Genomic DNA, 19,442 nt, shown 5'->3' with positions numbered 1-19,442 from the left:
TTACGTGCGTGTCCGCGACATCTGCGCACCACCAGCCGAAAGCGGAGCTACACTGAGAATAAAATAACGAATAAGGATATCCGAGCTGACAGTAAAAGTTTATTAAGCTAGCCAAACGTTTATCTTCTACACCAGATCTCCCTTCTTTTGGGGTGAAAAGTTGAATTGTAAAACTCTAAATCTGCTCAATTTTTTTTTTTTTTTTCTTTTTGTTTTTTGTTTTTTGCAGCGTTAGCAGTAATAACCACGTCATTCAGTCGGGGAACTCCCCCTTTTCCCTCCCTTGTTGGAGCAACATCCACAGCTTAGAGACAGCTGGAAAAAGATTTTGGATCAGAAACGCAATCATGATGACCGGATTTCGACTAAACTTGTCGCCCCTGAAGGAGCCCCTCGGCTTCGTCAAACTGGTGGAGTGGGTAAGTTAGACGCATATTATCGTACGCGTATTTGTGAGTTTGCAGAGAGTGTCCTTCCTACCCGCAGGACAGGGAGGTCCAAGTCTTTCTTGGTTCTTGGATTTTCCCATTTCCCTACAGAAAAAAAAAAAAGGCAATTATTGCAAATGATTTGGTTTTAAAAAAATGCGTGGAAGCCACAAAAGCATGGCCATAACTTTATCAGATTTTGCTTGAGGTTTGAGCTCGAGGCAAGAAGTATATGCATATGAAGGTAATTGTTGTTCATTATAACACTAGAATAAGTATGATATACCCACTAATGCTGTTATTATTAAATAATTTAAGGTCTCCAGTCCAGACAAATGTGGACAACATTTCTAGGACACGAGAAAGTCGGCTGAAATGGGTGCAGCTGGACTTTCTGTGTTTCCTGTGTCTGCCCTTCAGACAACACAGTTACATATTAATGCATCTTCTACCAATAATTCACCTCTGGATAACTGCTGGCGGGTGAAACATTTCAGCTACACACACGCTGGCTTAAACGTGCAACAGTTTCTTGCAGAAAGTCCAACAATTAGTTGTTCTCTGCATAACTGGGTCAGGGATCCAGCTCAGCTACACTTTCTCTCAGCTGTTCTGTTTTTTTTTTTTATTAACACACACTGCACCCGCACACACGCAGGAAGAGCTTTAGCAAAGCAGTAACAGTCACCTGACTCAGAAAATGTTGGTCTTATTTCACACAAACTAATTTCTTGTATGAAATGTGTGCACACGATAATAAAGAGGTTTAACCTACATGATGGTACTAATGTGTACGTTAAATATCACTAACAAGGTCCAGGAGCAGGAAATATCAACATATTGAGGCAGATTGCCAAGAAGCAAACACAGCATAAGCACCATATGAAGGTTATTTTTAAAAACATACTTCAGTGCGTCTTCCAAATCCTGCTTGATTGGGCTTATTGATACATTTATTACTTTAAAAAAGTACTGGCTAGGATGCCTTCCGGGTCCTATGTGAGGTGTTTCGAGTATGTCCTGCCAGGAGGACGTCCCAGGATACGTGGGAGAGATTACATCTCTTGGCTGGCTTTGGAATACCTTGGTGTCACCCTCTGGAAGAGGAGGTGGCGGGGGAGCGGGAGGTCTGGGCGTCTCTGCTTGGACTGCTGCCCCTGTGATCCGGACTCGGATAAGCCGCAGTAGGTGGATGGATGGATGGATGCACTTTTTTGTAACAAACACCACATCATTAACAAATCTTTCACACTAAAATATATTTGTTTAACATCAAATTAGTGTGCCCATGCCCATTCTCCATTATAAATTGTTTAGTGAATTCAAAAAGCAGTTTACTTGGTCCATAACTGGCATGTCCTGAACAGTCATAGCGCCCAAGATATTATCTCCCACACATCAGGACACAGGGAGGAGCATTCAACATAACAAATGCTACAAGGATGCCCCCATTTGCTCATCGTGATTAATAATCATAATAAAGCTGTTTCTGTCTTTATGGGCTCGTGACTCCACCACATTTCTCTGGCTAAATATGGAGAGCCAGTTTGCGCAGGGCCTCTGGAGGGAAACACGGTGACATGAGGAGGTGCACAGACTCAAGTGGATTCAGGGTTTGTGGTCATACTGACCAGAGCTCTGTAACTTCTGTGTGAGAAATAAAGGGACGTGCTGATTATACTGTTTCTGGCACAGTTTCCAAGACTTATGGGGATATTTATCTTTTCTTTTCAACAGCTTGCCAGATGACAGATCCCTCCCTCTGCCAGCACCTTTCTCTTTCCTTATCGGTTCAGGGCGTTTCCATTACATCCAGAAAAAAAAGAAGAAAAAAAAAGATATCTTCTACTGCATATTATGAGTAGCTGCTGTGTGTGCAAATTGTTTATTCTCCCTCACAGCTTGATTATGAGCTGTAGTTTCAGGAATGTCCATAATTTGCCACTGAGGGGCATGCAGATGTTTTGGATGCCAAACAAATAGAGCCTAAGGACTGATAATGCACTGTTGTGTCTCCACAGTTTTTGGGAGTCACAGTGTTTGAAGGAGGTGCTACCGGTAATCTTAATGAGCACTAAATAGTGTTACTGGAAACATTTTGGGCTGTGGCTATAAATTTTAACTTAAACAAAACAATAGAAGTGAATCTGTGTTTGGTCCATGCTGGCCCTTCCAGTAGTTCATACCAGTGCCCTTTGACCCCGTAAAGGGAGAGCGCCAACGTCTGTAAAATAAAAATGTGAGAGAAGTACTTTAGTGTAGAGTGTAGCCAGAAAAACAGGAAGTGGCCTCCAGTGACATCTGGTGAAACATCTGGAGAGAAGTCTCCGAGGTGTGGGGGGGTGTGTGGGTGTGCACATGTGGGTCTTGTGGTGTGTACATAAAGTGTTAAAGAAAAGCTGCCCCTGTTGTAAGCACTTTTCAGTGCGACCATGTGAGACGCAGTTATGTTGATCAAACAGAATCCAGGAAGTCAGTTTAAAGTATTTCTTGTAAATGTTTCAGATGGTGTGTCCTCCTAAATGGTGCGTGTCATTTCTTTGTGATGTGTGCTTTGAGTCAAAGATCCTTCTTTAACTTCATGATGCAATCCACTTCCTGGCCTTGTTTCTCAGCCTGTAGACTCCCTGTACAAAGGGAGTCATGGCTCAAAAGACTGTTGAAATCTGAAATGGATCCTTCCAATTTTTTGCAATTAATCTATCAATGGTTATGATTGTATTTTTTTTTTTCAGTGTTTTACTTTCTTTCAGCTTATCGTTTTGGCTTACGGCCATTCTCACTCAGTTTTATTCGTATAGAGTCACTTCACCTCAGGACACTATATCTTTCAGGAAGCACTTGGCGATGGTGGGGAGGAAGAACACCAGAATATCAACAATGAAGGTTCTGTGTCATGTCAAACATCAGTTGCGCCAGTTTTCAAGGTGCTGTGCACTACTTGCCCAGCACCAATCAGTGGATTAGGGCTGCAACTAATAATTATTTTCATAATCAAGCTTCTGGTGTTACAAGTGCACACTGGTGTGGTACTTAGCACTGTTGCCTCACAGCAAGAAGGTCCTGGGTTTGAATCCACTGGTTGGTTAGGGCCCTTCTATATGGAGTTTACATTTTCTGACTCTTGGGGTCCTTGGGTCTTGGGATTTGAACCCACACCTCCTTTTGGAGACCAAAAGTCCCTTTAACAAGGAAGATGTTAATACTTGAGTCTGGCACCTTAGACTGCTCGGTCATCCTGACTCCTGTGAGCTTCTGAATATCAAATGTACCTAAAGAAGTGTGCAACTTTAGTTTTCACCTCGCTGTGACTAAGAAGGGTGTAATTTGGTATAAGAGTTAAGCTAAGTCAGCTTGGACCTAATACCATTCTCTATCCGGCCTAATTATGGTCAATATCCTGTAGCAGGTAAATAAAATGGATAAGAGTCAGGATCAGTCAAGAGCTGGAAATCAGAGGCTGTTGTGCCCACATATTTACAGAGAGGCTCCATTTGCATTCAAAACTCAGCAGATTCACAGAGGATGCCATTTCCCTCCACTCTTGCCTTAGCACACATTGAAAATAGCTCCTACACCTAAATCGGAGTGTTTTTTGTTGATTTCAGCTAAGCATTCATCCATATTCCCACATGAAACTAAGTGGCAAATTCTGTTTGAGATCCCAGACAGTTTGGATAGGCAGTTAAAACCTCCTCCACCCCTCAGGGTTGTATGCTCAGCCCCCTTCCTGTTCACTCTGTGCGCCCTTAACTGCTTTCACAGACATAGAAAGGAACCTATTGTGAAGTTTGCAGACTACACCACCATCATTAGAAGGAAATCAACAATGTCACAGTATGGTGCACGAAAAACAACCTACTTCTCAAAACTAAGGAGCTGATGATTGATTTTAGCAAAAAGGAAGAAAATCGATGCACCCATTTCCATCACTGGAGCTGGGGAATCATTTTCCTCTAGTTATAATCCAAGAACTTAGTTGAAATCTGCCAACAAGAGCTTTGTTGGGGGGGGGGTGTTGAACCCACACCTCCATTCTGAGACCAAAAGCCCCATTTTGCATGGAAGGGGTCAAAGCTTAATTCATAATTCAAAACCACTTCCACCCAACATGGGTCTTGAACACACAACCCTGAGAGTAAGCGTCTCATGCTCTGCCATCTGAGCTAGTTGGGCTATGAAAATATAAATATTGTGCTGTATTGGAAATAACTGGAAACAACCAATTTAGAGAATAATCTCTTTCTAATTGGCTCAGTTTTTCAGATCCAGAAGCCACCTCCATCATTTATATACAGCCTAGGGTCAAAACCATCCATCCATCCATCCACACAGTGAAAAATATTATCATTGTTTCACCTAGTGCAGTTTAAAGACTGAGCTGAGTGGCAGTCATCCTTACTGAAAGAATTCTGTTTGTGTTGGTTTTAAGGGGAGCATTAGGGTCACATGGTCAGGAGGCTGAATCAGATGCTTTTCTGCAAGAAAGAATTCAAGAGCTGACTTGCAGCATTAGTGAAACCATGCAAGTCACATTTTCATGTTTAAAAAATTATGTAGTTCTTTTAAGGAAATACTTTATTAGTGCTGTCATGGTTTATTTTGTTATATCAGTGGGATATAGAAAGTAATTGAGCCATTATTTGATCCTCTCATACAAATTGTTGAAATTCTTTTATATCTTTTATCAAAATCCTGTAAAAACTGTTGAGTTGTATTATTTTCAGCAAATTCTTCGTTTTGAACATACTGAGCATAATCCCATCACTTAAAAACTCTCCAGAGCCTTTAGTTTATTGGTTTTCATATTATTCATCAAGGTTTTTTTCATGTCAGTCTCAGCCATCTCCCCAATGCCTCACTCTCTCTTTTCTCTCCATACAGCTCACAGCAATATTTGCTTTTGGATGCTGTGGTGGGTTTTCCGGGACGAACATCATATCTATCTTCTGTGGCAATGACAGGAATGAGACTCTTAAAGCTACCTATCAGTACCCATTTAGGTGCGAATTTCAACATATTTAATTTTCAGTGGGACCTCCTTTTTTCAAATTAATTACAGAATAAATTACCCAAGAAATCTATTCTAACCATCTCTCTTGTATCATTGTCAGGTTGAGCCATTTCCCACTCATAGATGAAAACAGGACTCTTTGTAACCACTTTGTCACTACGACACACATGGTGGGAGACTCGGCCTCCTCGGCGGAGTTCTTCGTAGGTGTCGGCATTGTCTGCTTCCTGTACAGCATGGTGGCTCTGCTGGTTTATTTAGGCTACATGCACGTCTACAAGGACTCTGACTTTGGACCCATTTTTGTGAGTGTTGATCTTACCTCCTATAATCATCCCACAATTGAACTGGAAGCAAAATCTAAAATTAATTACATTTCATATTAGGATTTGTGGGTGTTTTAAGAATGATGAGTTGTAGTTTCTGTCTGTAGAGTTCATGTATTTTCCCTTCTCTCCAGGACTTTGTGATCACAGCGTTGCTGGTCTTTCTGTGGCTGGTGTGTTCATCCGCCTGGGCAAAGGGCCTGCAGAATGTAAAAGACGCCACAGACACTGAAGGCATCAGTGGCACATTGGCACTCTGTAAGGGCAGCAACATCACCTGTGAGGTCACAGATTTTGCCAACATGCGGACCCTCAACATCTCTGTGGTGAGATGAAATACAAAGCAGAACATTTCCGTTATAATAATAATAGTAAAAGCTTTTTTGTTTTGTTTTATACAGCACTTACCCGAGCTACTCTGCTGGATAACCAGCAGAGCCCCATTCTGCTAAGTAAGCGCCCAGGCATGTAAGGGGTTAATAAATCCTTGATATACTTCACAATAAGGCCAGTTAATGCTTCAAAAGTCATTAGTAAGATTTTAGAATTAATAAGAAATTTAACAGGCAGCCAGTGCTGGAGTAATATGTTCATATTTCTTGGTGCCAGTTAATATCCAGTGTAAAAAAAATAAACACATTCATAACCATGTGCAAATTAGGTGAGAATGATCTAATTTTTATTTTTTTTTTTCAGCTGATAGAAACATGACATTTTTTTTTTTACTTGAGCATCGAAATAGAGCTCAGTGTCAAAAATCACTCCTGGGTTATGAACAGACTGCTTGACATTTTTGGTTAATGAGCTAAGCTTAGTATAGGCCAGGGTAGTGGAGCTTTTTGAACCAATAACTAATACTTCCAATTTATCATCATTAAATTTTTATAATTTTTTAAGACAATCAGCATCTGATTTCATGTAGGCAGGTGAATATATGTGTCATTTGCATAGCTTTGGTGGGCAATATTATAGTTATGAATTTGGCTGAGAGGAAGCATGTATATTGAAAACTAAAGTGGGCCAAGGATAGAGCCTTGAGGAGCACCACAGTTAAAATGGGCAACAGAGTAGCAAGTATTAACCATGGCCACAACAAAGGTTCTTTTAGATAAGTAAGAACATAAAGGAGGTAAAGCATAGATCCCTCAATCCCAACCCAGGTTTCTAGATAGTGCAAAGGCTGTGTCAAAGGTTACACTTAAATCTAAGTGCACTAAAACTGAACAGTCAATAGTAACCTTCCCAAGGGCCAATTAGCCATACAAGTATATTAAACGGAGAAAGTACTCCTAATAATTTGCCTTCACGAAAAGTTATAAATCCACTGCACTGCATTACACCACCATGACTTCAATAATAATTTCTAACAGTGACAACAAAAACTAAAATTTTTTAAAGATTGATATAATTTCTTAAACTTTGAATTTAGGTGTTTTCGGCCCCATGTTCACAGGTGTATGAAATCAAGCACTAAGCCATGTAGTCTGCCTTCACAAACATTTGTGAAAGAATGGGTCGTTCCAAAGAGCTCACTGAATTCAAAAGTGGTGCCGTAATAAGATGCCACGGTTGCCACAAGTCAGTTTGTGAGATTTCTTACCTCCTTGATATTAAATGATCAACTGTAAGGGATATTGTTGTAAAAGTGGAAGAGTTTAGGAACCACGTCAACTCAGCCACAAAATGGCAGACGACATAAAGTTACAGAGCGGGGTTGCCAAGTGCGTAAAACTGCTGACTCAATAACTACAGAGTTCCAAACATCCTCTGGCATTAACATCATCATTAGCACTGGGAGCTTCGTGGTATAGGTTTTCATGTCTGAGCAGCTGCATACAAGCCTTACATCACCAAGCACAATGCCAAGCCCTGGATTGTGGAGTGGTGTAAAGCACGCAGCCACTGGACTCTGGAGCAGTTGAGTGATGAATCACACTTCTGTATTTGGCAGTCAACTGTAAAGCCACTGTGCCAAATGTAAAGTTTGGTGGAGCAGGGATAGCGCTGTGGGGTTGTTTTTCTGGAGTTGCCCTGGGTTCCTTAGCTCCATTGAAGAGAAATCTGAATACTTCAGCTGACTGCAACATTTTGGGCAACTCTATGCTTCCAATTTTGTGGGATCAGTTTAGGAAAGGCCTTTTTCTTCATGTAGGTGTAATGTGTAGGTGGCCCAGTAATTTTGTCCATATAGTGGGAATGCACAAAGGTGTTTCAATGTGGCTGCCGAGGTGGAAGACTTGCTTCCTGGACTGTGCTTATGCCTCATAGAACTCGGTACCGACTAAATTATATGAATATTTTTTCCCCAGCTTTAATTTTAAGGTCTAAGCTTACAGCAGCCACGCTAATTTAATTTCTTTCGGCTTTATGAGGAATATTAGTGTCACATGCTTTTCTCATCTTGAAAGAATTCAAGAGCGGAGTGGCAGCATTTGCTTTAGTGATGCCATTAAACCCAGAGAGCAGTCATCTTTTTTTAATAGCAGACTGGGAAACAGTTTGCCTGGCCATGTTTTCAGATCATGCCACCTAAATATAATTTATGTTTATGCAAAGTTTAACTTTAACTTTTGATATTTCTTTTAAGCCCTACCCATGTCCTCGTGGAGGGTGGCAAGGTTTCCATTCCATTCTCTGTCCTTCCACAGGTCTCCTTAATTCTCCGACAGATCCAATGGCCATTGGCCCAGATTTCATTGATGGTAAAGCCTCTGCCCTGGTGTTTAACCTTTTCATGACAGTGGGTGATTATCAGCTTTGTGATACGATGCGCTCTGGGGATAATTGTTGGATGCTTAAATGAGCTGGGAAGGGCTCAACAACGCAGTCCTCCCACCTTGCTATTATATATCTTCTGCACCCTTTTTGCAAGAAAGATGTGACAAAATGTTGTTTCATTATTTATGAATCCTAGAACAAATTTGGGGGTCTGTCCAGAAGAACTCTTGCACATTACTATAAACCAGCTCTTTTCTGAGCATGCTACTCATTGCAACTGAGACACCTGCAGCTGTCAATTCTGACCTTGGGATAGTGGTAACCTTTGACGTTGACACAGTGAATGTCTCCATCCTTGTTTTTAAACCTCAGATAAGAACACTGATTGCACCCAGTGGTGCTTGCATCTGAAAAATTATGCCATTCCCTTTTCATCACCTTTCTAAAGTTTTCAGGCACTCACATCTGGCTATCTATACTTTCTCTAGATTTGCAAGGTCCTTTCTCCACGAGGACAGCAGTTAGATTATTCATCATATCCAGTCCAGACAGAAGGTTTGGCTGTGCAGTCAAAGACAACACACAATTTTTCAGGTTTCTTTTGTTGATAAATGCAAGTTTTGGCACAACGTGCATGGTTATCCCCCATTTTCCATTATCAGACCACTTGCTGCCACCTGTTGGCCATCATGGATGCACATCTTGAAATCTTGTGACCCTGTTAAGCGGCATGCGGCGGGTGGCCAAGATCTCACTGTAGTTAAAAACTAAAACAATTGAACACATGTAATAACTTGTTGCCATCTCAGCTGAAGCTAAACTCCTTGTTTACTCTCTCCATTTCTTCTGATTTCACTTTTCTCTCTGTAATCTTTCAGCTTCTATTACTGTTTCACGACCCCTTTTTCTGTTACCTTCCAATAATAACATATGTAAGTAGCTTTTTAGCTGAACACCTAGAATAACAAATAAACACATTACAAACATTACAAACACAGTGTACTGAGATAAATATATCTGTATCAGCATTTATAACAGCCAGTGAATGAAAGATCAAAAGTAAAGAAAAGACAGGCGCCCTCAGTCATGTTGCGAGTTCATAATTTATCCACCAGAGGGCACTCTGCAGCTTCTCTGTTGGCAATACACGTGTTTGGAATGCCGACAGATGTTTTGGGAAATCTGTTTATGTTTCCTATGTCTGAAAGATAAAAAAAATATCGGCTGATATGTCAGATTTTTAAATCACCAAATAAATGTATTGGTATCGGTCATAAAACTCCTGTATCAGTCAGGCTCTAATTATTAATGTATATATATTTTTGTCTATGTTATCCAGGTGTTTGGATTCCTCAACATGTTTGTGTGGGCATTCAATGCCTGGTTTGTGTACAAAGAGACTCGCTGGCACTCCCGGAAGTTTTCATCCCAACCTGGAGCTGGAAGGCAGCAGGTCCCTGCACCAATCTAACATACGGCAACACATAAAGACTCAATAGAAAACACAAAAGCATGCACACGCCACACAGAAAGTCACCGTTAAGCATGCATGCACACGCGCGCGCGCGCACACATATACACACACACACACACACACACACACACACACACACACACACACACACACAACACACACACACACACACACAAATTATACATACAAATAACATACATGTGGACCAGAGAAAATGAAGAGATTTGTTTTTTTTTTTACACACACACACACACACAAAAAGTTCTGTGAAAGTGATGAAGACAGACAGAATGAAGGATAGATGGGTAGATCATACATTGAACTGTTGACTGCAGTTAACTACACCAGCTGCTGTACCAGTATACAGATTTGCATTGGTGTTTTGTAACACAGCATGACCTGAGGTGGTGGACAAGAAGGCATCCACACACTATAGCAACACCAATGCATTGAGTCTGTCAGATCCTTTTAAATATGCCTTTGTCCTACTATTCTTAGAGAGTTTCAGATGCTTTAGCATCACATAAATGCACACAGTGATTGAATGTGTTGACCTGATTTGGCCTTTATAGCAGCATTGTGGCCTGTGAGATTTTTTTTGTTGTTTTACCTTGTCTGGCTCAGCTTTAGTACTCCTTTATTACACTTATTTTTACACATTAGAATGTAAGGTGCTTTCTCTGTGACACCACACTTGCTCATGAAGCAAGATTTTTACGTTAAGATCAACCGCTTTAAGGACTGTGTGATCATATTTTAAAACCTTAAATGCTTTCATTTACAAAAATGAATGTGATAGATGTGGCAAAATTCCATGTGCATTTTGCCTTATTTTTGCACATTTAAAAAAAAAATGTTTTTATACTGAAAGATCTGGTTCATTTTAAAACTTTCTTTTGCATCTACTAACACCCTCATTCCCTCTAGTGTCAGAAAACAAGAATTGCTGAAGTCCGATTGAATCTCAGCTATTGTAGAACTGTTCATTTACAAAACTAGAGCGAATGCACAGAGATCCTCTTTTCATTGATGAGACACATTTAGGAAAGCATTTATCCCTGCAGATGTTTCTCAAGCAAACCTAATCCATTTTTTAAGGTTCAAGTTAGATGACTGTAGTCTAGACTGTTGTCTATGACCTTTTTATTATAACATGCACAGTGCACTGATGTGGTGCTTATGTGATTTTTAACAATGTCGCATTAAAGGAATGATTCACCCCCAAAATCAAAATGTGAATATTGTTTCCTTTGGTCTGTACTGCTATTTATCCATCTAGGGGGGAAAAAAACAACATACAGCGAACATTACAGCTGACCATGTTTGTTTACATCCTGTCACGGTGTCAGAAGCATGTGACTGTGGTTACAGGTAGTTGTATTATGTTTCCTTTTGCGCACTGATATGGCTAGATAGGAAGAAAACAGTTCATACTTGAATGTGCTCGCTACGTGGTTTGTGGATTTTTGTGATTTCTGAAAAGCAGATGTATGTGTTGGCATTTACTTCCATAAAACTGTAACACAGTGACTTTCCTTAGTTAGGAAAGTCACATCAAAACACTCTAGATGGATAGATAGCAGTCCAGCTGAAAAATATGCCAAATTGATTTTGGAGTGAACTGTCGCTTTAAGCACTGTGAGCGCAAATCCATTCAGAATACTTGAGAGTTGGCTACTTTAATCCAAGTGCAGTGCAGCCACACTTTCCTCTAAGGTACCAGTTAAACCATTTTAAATTTTTGTTGTTAATTTCATCACTTTTTGCATGACCGAAAAATATTCTGCTAAAGCACTATTTTCTTTTATCCCGGTTTAAGCTTATTTCACATCTCTGTGTGATGTTAAATGTGTTATTTGATCGTTGTTCCAACTAGTCCATCTTGTTTTCCATATTTTTTTTCAGTCCTGAGAGACCAAATGGTGAGCTGGTGTTGTGTTTTATAAACTGTGTTGTATTTTTGTATCATTTCTCATTTTCAGTATATGCAGATGTGGTTTGATTTTTTTTCTTATCCTTTTGATTGTGTTTTGATACAGTACAAATGTGTGTAGGATGGTTTAAATTCCTTTAACTTTAAGCCAGAGTTCAATGAAACAGCAAGTGTGTGGTGTACTGGTTACACCACTGCACTCCTGTAATCAGCTATAGCTTTGTTGATGGTTCCTATACATTTAACCTGTCGATTTGTCTTATGCAATGCACTCTGTAACATGCACAATGTGGATGTACTTTTTCCAATAAAAAAAAATTATGATTTTTTTTTCTTCAGTCTCCTGTGACTCTCCTGTTGATCTGTGTCTGTGTATGTGTGCATGCCTACATTCATCCCCACAAGTGAAACCATTAAAAAAAACCAAAAAAAAAACAAAACAATTTCACTTTAGTCTAACTCAGTTTTGAAAGTGATATTTTAAAAAACACGCAAGTACTTGTAACACAAAACCAATAGCCTGACCTCTGTAGACTAAAAATAGCACCTTGTGTTCCCTGATTTGTCCTGTGACCTTCTGATTGGCTGTGTGACCTCAGTGATCATGATGTGAGAAAATAAACAGCATTGTGACTCCGTCATCCTGTGAATGTGTGTGAGGAAGCAACACAGGAAGGATTGCATTTAAGCACGGATTATAATACAAAGTGTGTAGAGGCGCTGTGTGTGTGTGTCTGTATCTCATCTGATTGACACATCAGTGTAAACTAATCAAGGCAATTTCCCTGCCCTCATTTTTAGGCTGTCATTTCCTCTTAATCTCCGCCATTCTCTGTCTTTTTCACGCCCCCTCCGAGTTGGCTAAAAAGATGACTATATGTTGTGTCATGTGCGATCTGAATCCATTTGTTCTGTTCAGGCTTCAGAACACAAGACTGATTTGCGATCAAGTGGGAGTGTAAGTGTGACAGAGAGTACTTAATCCCTAGTCATCGCTATCATACCGGTAAGGACATAATATAAGTAAAAGGAGACAATCATGATTCACTTTCCTTTAACAAAATATGTATATCTACTTAAATAAATATTTATAAGTTTTAAAATTTGACCACTTCATGCATCATCTCTTTCACTGGCTCGGTCCTTCATTGCACAGTGAATGCAGGTTCTCTTTTCAGCCACAAGAGGTCATTGTGGTGCCATGAGCTCAGTCTGCACTAGACCTGCTGAGCCACACTGAGAAGCTGAGCATCCTTGCTTTCAGTGAAACTGGCTGATTCAAGAATTCAAGAGGACTTAATGAGTCATTCTCCCACTTTGGTAATGAATGTCTCCTGGAGATAAAATATAAAAAGAACTTCTTTCAGCTCCTCGCTTGATGGGTCGCCACAGCAGATCATCTCACCCTGTCCTGAGCATCCTCCTCTGCATATCCTCCTTCCCTACATCCAGGAATTTTCTCTGTGGTCTTCCTCTTTTCCTCCTGCCTGGAATCCTTTGCCCAATATATCCACTATCCCTCTTCTGCACACGTCCAAACCATCTCAGCCTTGCCGCTCTGACTTTGTCTCCAAACTGCTCAGTCTGAGCTGTCCCTCTGATGTGCTCATTTCTAATCCTGTCCATCCTGGTCAGTTCCAGTGAAAACCTTAACATCCTCAGCCCTGCCATCTCCAGCTCTGCCTCCTGTTTTTTTTTTCCGTACCACCATCTCCAAACCATACATTATAGATGGTCTCACTACCGCCTTGTAAACCTTCCCCTTCTCTCTTGCTATAAAACAAGAGTGAAGGGTACACCCAGGACAGGTCGCCAGTCTGTCACAGGGTTAATATATAGACACAGGCAACCATTAAAATTCACATCTATGGGCAAGTTAAAATCACCAGTTAAGTGAAGTCTTACAGTAATCAGGTCTGGGTGTGGGTAGTGAAAATGAACCCAGATTTCTAAAAAAAAAAATGTGGTTAATCACAATTAATTCATGATTTAACAAAACATATGGCTCTATAACCCTGGTTTTAAGAATATAAATTTAAATTTAGCAGTATTGACTAAATAAAGCCAAGTAATTTCTGATGTGTCCCATTAAGATTTGTTGTATTAGACAATGATGCTGTACATGACCTGTTTGTTTTTTAAGCCTTATATATATATATATATATATATATAGATATATATTATATATAATATATATATATATAGATATATTATATATAAAATATACACATATATATAAATACACATATATATATACACACATATATACTATATATACACATATATACACATATATATATATACACATATATATATATACATATATATATATATATAATATATAACATATATATATATATATAATATAAGTATATATATATATATATATATATATTTATATATATATATATTTATATAGATTACACCACACACACATATATATATATATATATATATATATATATATATAATATATCAATATATACATATATACAATATATATACACACATATATATAATATACATCTATATATATATATATAATACATATAGACATATATACATATATACATACATATACATATATATATACATATATACAATATAATATATACATATATACATATATATATATAATACATATAATATATATATGTATATCTATATCTCTGTCCAATCTCATTGTACATCCTGGTAGAATGACAATAAAGCAGTCTATTCTATTCTATTCTATATATATATATACATATATACATGTACTATATATGACATATATATATATATCTATATAGATATATATACTATATATGATATATATATATATATATATATCTAGATATATATATATAGTATATATATATATATATATATAATATATATCTATCTAAACCCATATATATGCCGCCAATGGTAGTTTAACTGGATGAAAATATCAGTTTTGTATGGCTTCACCTATCACGCTGAACGCTTTGAAACCCATGAAGAACCATACTGTACCTACCCGTCAAACAACTCAAACCCTCCGACAGGTGCGAAAACGAAGCCGAAGCCCGACGACAACGACGTCCGCATATATCGTTCTTTCGTTTTTCGCACTGCTGCGTGCGAAGGAGAGCAGAAAAAAACGGCTCTCAGCAAGCACAAGAAGGAAGAGCAATGGCGACACTGTATCGCCAAATACCAAGTCCGGATACCTTCCTTTGCGAGCCTTGGTCTTCCTTCGTCAGTGCGGCTAAATTACGTTTTGTTGACAGTAAGTTCGCACGACGGTAGCGTTGTTGTTTTTGCGGACAAACTGTCGGGAAGTGCGTGGTCCAACTGTCTGTGATTGAGTTGAGTAAGCTCCTCCACCATGCAGGGTGTCTGTCAGAGCGCAGCAAAGTAACTGTCAGAAATATTACTACGAAATGCAATATTGATATGTTGCTTTGACAGTCGTGCACAAATGCGGGTGAGCGAAGCTAACTGTTACCGTGCGGAGTTTGTGTGGCTGTGGCGTGCAGTAATGCTATTCTCAGCTGTCCAGCTGTAAGTTTGTTAGCTTTGACAGCTCCACTTGATTTAGGAAGCCAGCGTAGGCGCTAGCAAGCTAATGCTAATCTGGTGGTAGCCAGCCTCGCAGCAGTAGCAGCGGCGGCAAGAGGGCTTCACGCATGGCCCCAAAGTTTTCTGAAAGCCCCTGTGTGTTTCTAAGTGCTTTTTTTTGTTTGTTCAGACGCAGACTCGTCATTGGATAACAGCGAGAAAGAGCTTTACTGCCTTGGTGAAGCCGTGAACCTGAGCAGAGAAGGTAAGGGAAGTTAGACTACTAGATATTTAACCGCTACACGGTGGTGGTTTGTTATTGTTTTGTTACACGCGTGGTGGAGCATTAGCGATGCCATCTTCGACCATTTCTCACAGAAATTACATTTATCAGACATCGCTACTGCTATATACGCGGGGTGTTTACATACATTAGAAATTGGGCTTGTGTTTTACTGATTATAGGTCTGTTTGACCGTAATCTGGGGCTGGAAATGATTATCTTTGTCTCCTTTAATCTATTAATAATTTCGAAATAAAAGGTCAGAATTGTGAGAAGAAAAAGAAGAAGCCCAGAATCGTTTATTAGAGACCAAGAAGACATATTTAGATTTGTCTATAGATCAAAATAATATAAGAGAAGACTCAAGAGACATCTGAGAAGCTATAAATATATTTATTATTGGATGTTTTTAACTTTTAAAAATTTTGATAAAGTAATAGATGCCAGGTAATTCCCCTTTTTGTTTTGGGTCTTTCAGTATCAAACACCCATGCCCCCCAAAAAGCAAAAGAAGACAGTGCCTCTCTTTAAGCAGCCAAGGTTTTTGGTCATTTTTAAGAGAAAATTAGGTTCAGTCAGAAGTTTCTGGAAGATAGACAATCATAAAACTGATTTGGCAAAGCTATAGCAAATTGTAGTCATTATAAGTTTGCTTTCTAGTCATAAATGGCCTACACCATCAACAGCAGTTAACTACTCGTGAATGCATTGGGCTATTATTTGTTGTATTTGTATCTATGGGTTGCAGGTTGATAATTTCCATCAGTGACTCATAATCTGTTAAATGGGCTTAGCTTGTGTGCACCCGTTGCTTTTGTGCATTTGAAGAGTGCTGTGGGGGTGCCCCCAAGCAGCCAATATGTACCTCCCTCCTGCCCCCTTAGGGACAGAGCCAGAGGGCTTCCTTCACACCTCACCATGTATAAATACCCACAGGAACATGCGCTGCGCACTAACACAGTTGAGTCATCCCTGAGAGTTTGAGCGTGCTGCAGCCCTCGTAGGAACACACTGACGCGCATGCAGAGCCGGGGAAACTCTTCTCAGTCTCACTGGTCAAATACCAACCCCCCCCCACACATACACACACACACACACTCTCTCGCGCTCTCTCTCTCTCTCTCTCTCTCTCTCTCTCTCTCTGTCTCTGTCTCTCTCTCTCTCACATGCCTCCTCTTCCTCTCTCGGAGCCAGACTAGAGCAGTGTTTCCAGAATTGCTGGTCTGTTGGCAACATGACACTGAGTGCTGCTGAGAGTGATATGCAGACACACGCTCATGAGCTCACGAGCCTCACGAGTCTCACAACACGAAGGAAAAAATGTCTGTAATGTTTTATTTGTAAATTTGCATCAAGCAGTAAGTGATTCATCATTGACTCATGTATTACTTGCTAACTCACTTAACTCTTCAAATGCACATGTGCATATTTCTAAATAGTGATGCCAGTTTGGCAGTAACTGATCTGTGGTGCAGGTCATTATGGTTATCTGTCTGTTTTCTCTCTTTCACTCTCACACTACATGCAGTGGAGATGATGCCAACCAACAGCAGCGTAGTTTGATTAGACCTGCAGCCTGTGCCATCCTTCATCTAGAAATAGGCACTGCTGTAATGTTACTATTTGTACATTCACTACACACTTTATCTGAAATAGGATTCACCTAGACCATGACGTTACTATGGCACTGCTTTAGGTGATAATTTAGTGTCTGTAGGTGTTCTTTGAGTGTATTCAATACTATGAAAAATGATTATGCTGTAGTATGATTAAGTCATCTCTGCAAGCATGCTTTAAGAATTGTTCCACACCAAATGCACCTGGAGTGAGAGTACTATTATTTGCAGTATTCTCACCCACAGGGTGACTTACCATATTGTACAAGCTATGGTAAAATACTGTGCATTATCTATGGTGTTGAGTTTGGTAAGTCACCGTTCAGAAGTGTGACAAGGCCCAGTGGTGTGCCATGACTCAAGCCCAAGTGTGCTGCCAAACAGAAATTTATGAAAAAAGTTGTATTTTGAACTTAAAAATACACCCTTAAAAAAAAAACAAAAAAACCCCAGCCCGTTCACGCAGTTGCTACAGTAGATAATTGCCTGCAAGGTGGTTAACAAATGGGGAAAGGGGTCATTTTTGTGGAGCAAACCACAACTAACAACCAATGAGAAATTAAAGAAACTAGTGCATACTCATGATACAGTATTATTTGGCCTGTTTGTGCTGCTTTCATTATGGTTTCATGTTCCCATGTGTTTTAGTTTACCTATACATGTTATTAACATGAAGCTATGAAAAGAAGCATATAATATATATTTTAACTTATTCACATGGCTTAAATTCCTTTACCTTAAATGAAGTTCAAACCTTAAGTAATACATGTTGGGAATGAAGCATAAAGCTAAGTTACAGTGGGTTACCAAAAAAGAAGCAAATGAAAGAAACTTCACTACGTCTTGAACAAACACTGAGCTGGGGTGGAGCTTGATGCTACGTAGAAAATGATCAAGTTAAAAGGCAGTTTTACTTATTCTAGATGTGATTTTCTAGTAAAACCGCCAACTCTGCTTTTACATCAAGCCAAACGTATTAAGATAATTCTGACTTTAAAGAAAGGAACAGTCTGAAACCATACAGTTAGGTTAGCTGGCAATAGTGTTGAAAGCGTAAAACTTTAAAAACTACTATTTAACCTTTCCACAGCTCATTTGTAACACTTTGCGTGACATTATGCCTTCACAGCTTTATTGTTGGGGCCAATCAAAAGTTTAACCACCATTTGAACTCTAAAACTTTAACAAGATTTGTATCTGGGACATTTATAAAGAGGAGAATTTGGCTGTGTGTGGTCTGTAACATTAGCCGCCTGCCAATAACTAATCAGTTTGTTTACACTATCAGAGCGTTTGGTGCTGGACCAATTATTATCTGGTGTGCCTGTTCACAAGACCACTTGAGTTGAATTTGCCAGTCTTGCACATGACCCCCTCTGGAATGGTAATAGTTTAAAATTGAAATACAATCCAGAGATAAGTTGATTGATTTATCCACAGAGCACTGTTGCTGCTTTTTGTTACAGTTGCCTTATTACTTTGTTAGGCAACCAACCTTAGTTTTGTATTGCAGAAGTAACAGTTTTTTTTTTTTTTTTTTAACCAAATGTTGTGTAAGATGCTTCCATATACTACTTTGACGATGCCAAACTGATTTGCTTGCTTTAAGTATAATCAATGTCCAGTGATGGATCACTTCAGCTGCGCAAAACATCCTCATTCACTGCTGAGTAATGTTTTGGAGTTTGCTGGTTTTTGGGGGCCTGTCAGTCATTTGGCAGACTATGGCAGTTGGCTCGACACACACCACACACACACACACACACACACACACACACACACACAACACACACACACACACACACACACACACACACACAATTCAGGCTGAGGAAATATGCACTTAGTTTGCATTTGACTTGGCAGTTGCAGAGGAGATTGCCTCCTCCTTTTTTTAAGTACTCTGTTAATGTCTTTTGATGTTGCTCTGTAAATTGGAATTTGCCATTTGCCAAAAAATGCAGTCATACTTTTACATTCTTGTGGCACAACCTTGGCGATAGTTTCCTAACAAGAGAATGTGCTCATTTCCTCTGAAAATTATCGCAGGAAGACACAAACTGTCTTGATAAACTTGTAAATAAAAAGAAGTTGCAATGCAGAGGCTCTGTTTTCAGTTAACTGC

At 39.4% G+C, this 19,442-nt stretch overlaps 2 protein-coding genes across 3 annotated transcripts in view; both read left to right on the top strand.

Annotated features, from left to right (window-relative positions):
* The first annotated feature begins 229 nt into the window (after positions 1-229).
* Positions 230-10,102, top strand: sypl1 (synaptophysin-like 1). Of its 2 annotated transcripts, XM_030720766.1 has the most exons (6): positions 378-419; positions 3,263-3,314; positions 5,313-5,431; positions 5,543-5,747; positions 5,903-6,094; positions 9,826-10,102. In XM_030720766.1, the coding sequence occupies exons 2-6, from the start codon at positions 3,276-3,278 to the stop codon at positions 9,955-9,957; spliced, it is 687 nt and encodes a 228-aa protein (XP_030576626.1). In that variant the 5' UTR covers positions 378-419; positions 3,263-3,275; the 3' UTR covers positions 9,958-10,102. The 2 variants fall into 2 exon arrangements, with proteins under 2 accessions (XP_030576625.1, XP_030576626.1); XM_030720765.1 differs by lacking the exon at positions 3,263-3,314 and having other exon boundaries at positions 230-419.
* Positions 10,103-15,002: 4,900 nt separating this feature from the next.
* atxn7l1 (ataxin 7-like 1) overlaps positions 15,003-19,442 on the top strand; it is a 29,961-nt gene continuing 25,521 nt past the window's right edge. Inside the window, exons 1-2 of the mRNA XM_030720408.1 lie at positions 15,003-15,146; positions 15,609-15,683. Coding sequence (XP_030576268.1) covers positions 15,050-15,146; positions 15,609-15,683 — 172 coding nt within the window. The 5' untranslated portion in view covers positions 15,003-15,049. The remainder of the gene's footprint in view (positions 15,147-15,608; positions 15,684-19,442) is intronic.

This window comes from Archocentrus centrarchus, chromosome 23 (assembly GCF_007364275.1).
Source record: "Archocentrus centrarchus isolate MPI-CPG fArcCen1 chromosome 23, fArcCen1, whole genome shotgun sequence".
Taxonomy (NCBI): Eukaryota; Metazoa; Chordata; class Actinopteri; order Cichliformes; family Cichlidae; genus Archocentrus; species Archocentrus centrarchus.
The sequence above is the reverse complement of the archived record's forward strand: the minus strand, read 5'-3'. Positions and strand labels throughout refer to the sequence as shown.

Excerpts from the sequence above, each read along its gene's own strand:
- sypl1 (XM_030720765.1), top strand. The coding sequence starts at position 348 with ATGATGACCGGATTTCGACTAAACTTGTCGCCCCTGAAGGAGCCCCTC. Across the intron at positions 420-5,312 it reads TCGTCAAACTGGTGGAGTGG|CTCACAGCAATATTTGCTTT; the intron begins GTAAGTTAGACG and ends CTCTCCATACAG. Across the intron at positions 5,432-5,542 it reads ACCTATCAGTACCCATTTAG|GTTGAGCCATTTCCCACTCA; the intron begins GTGCGAATTTCA and ends TATCATTGTCAG.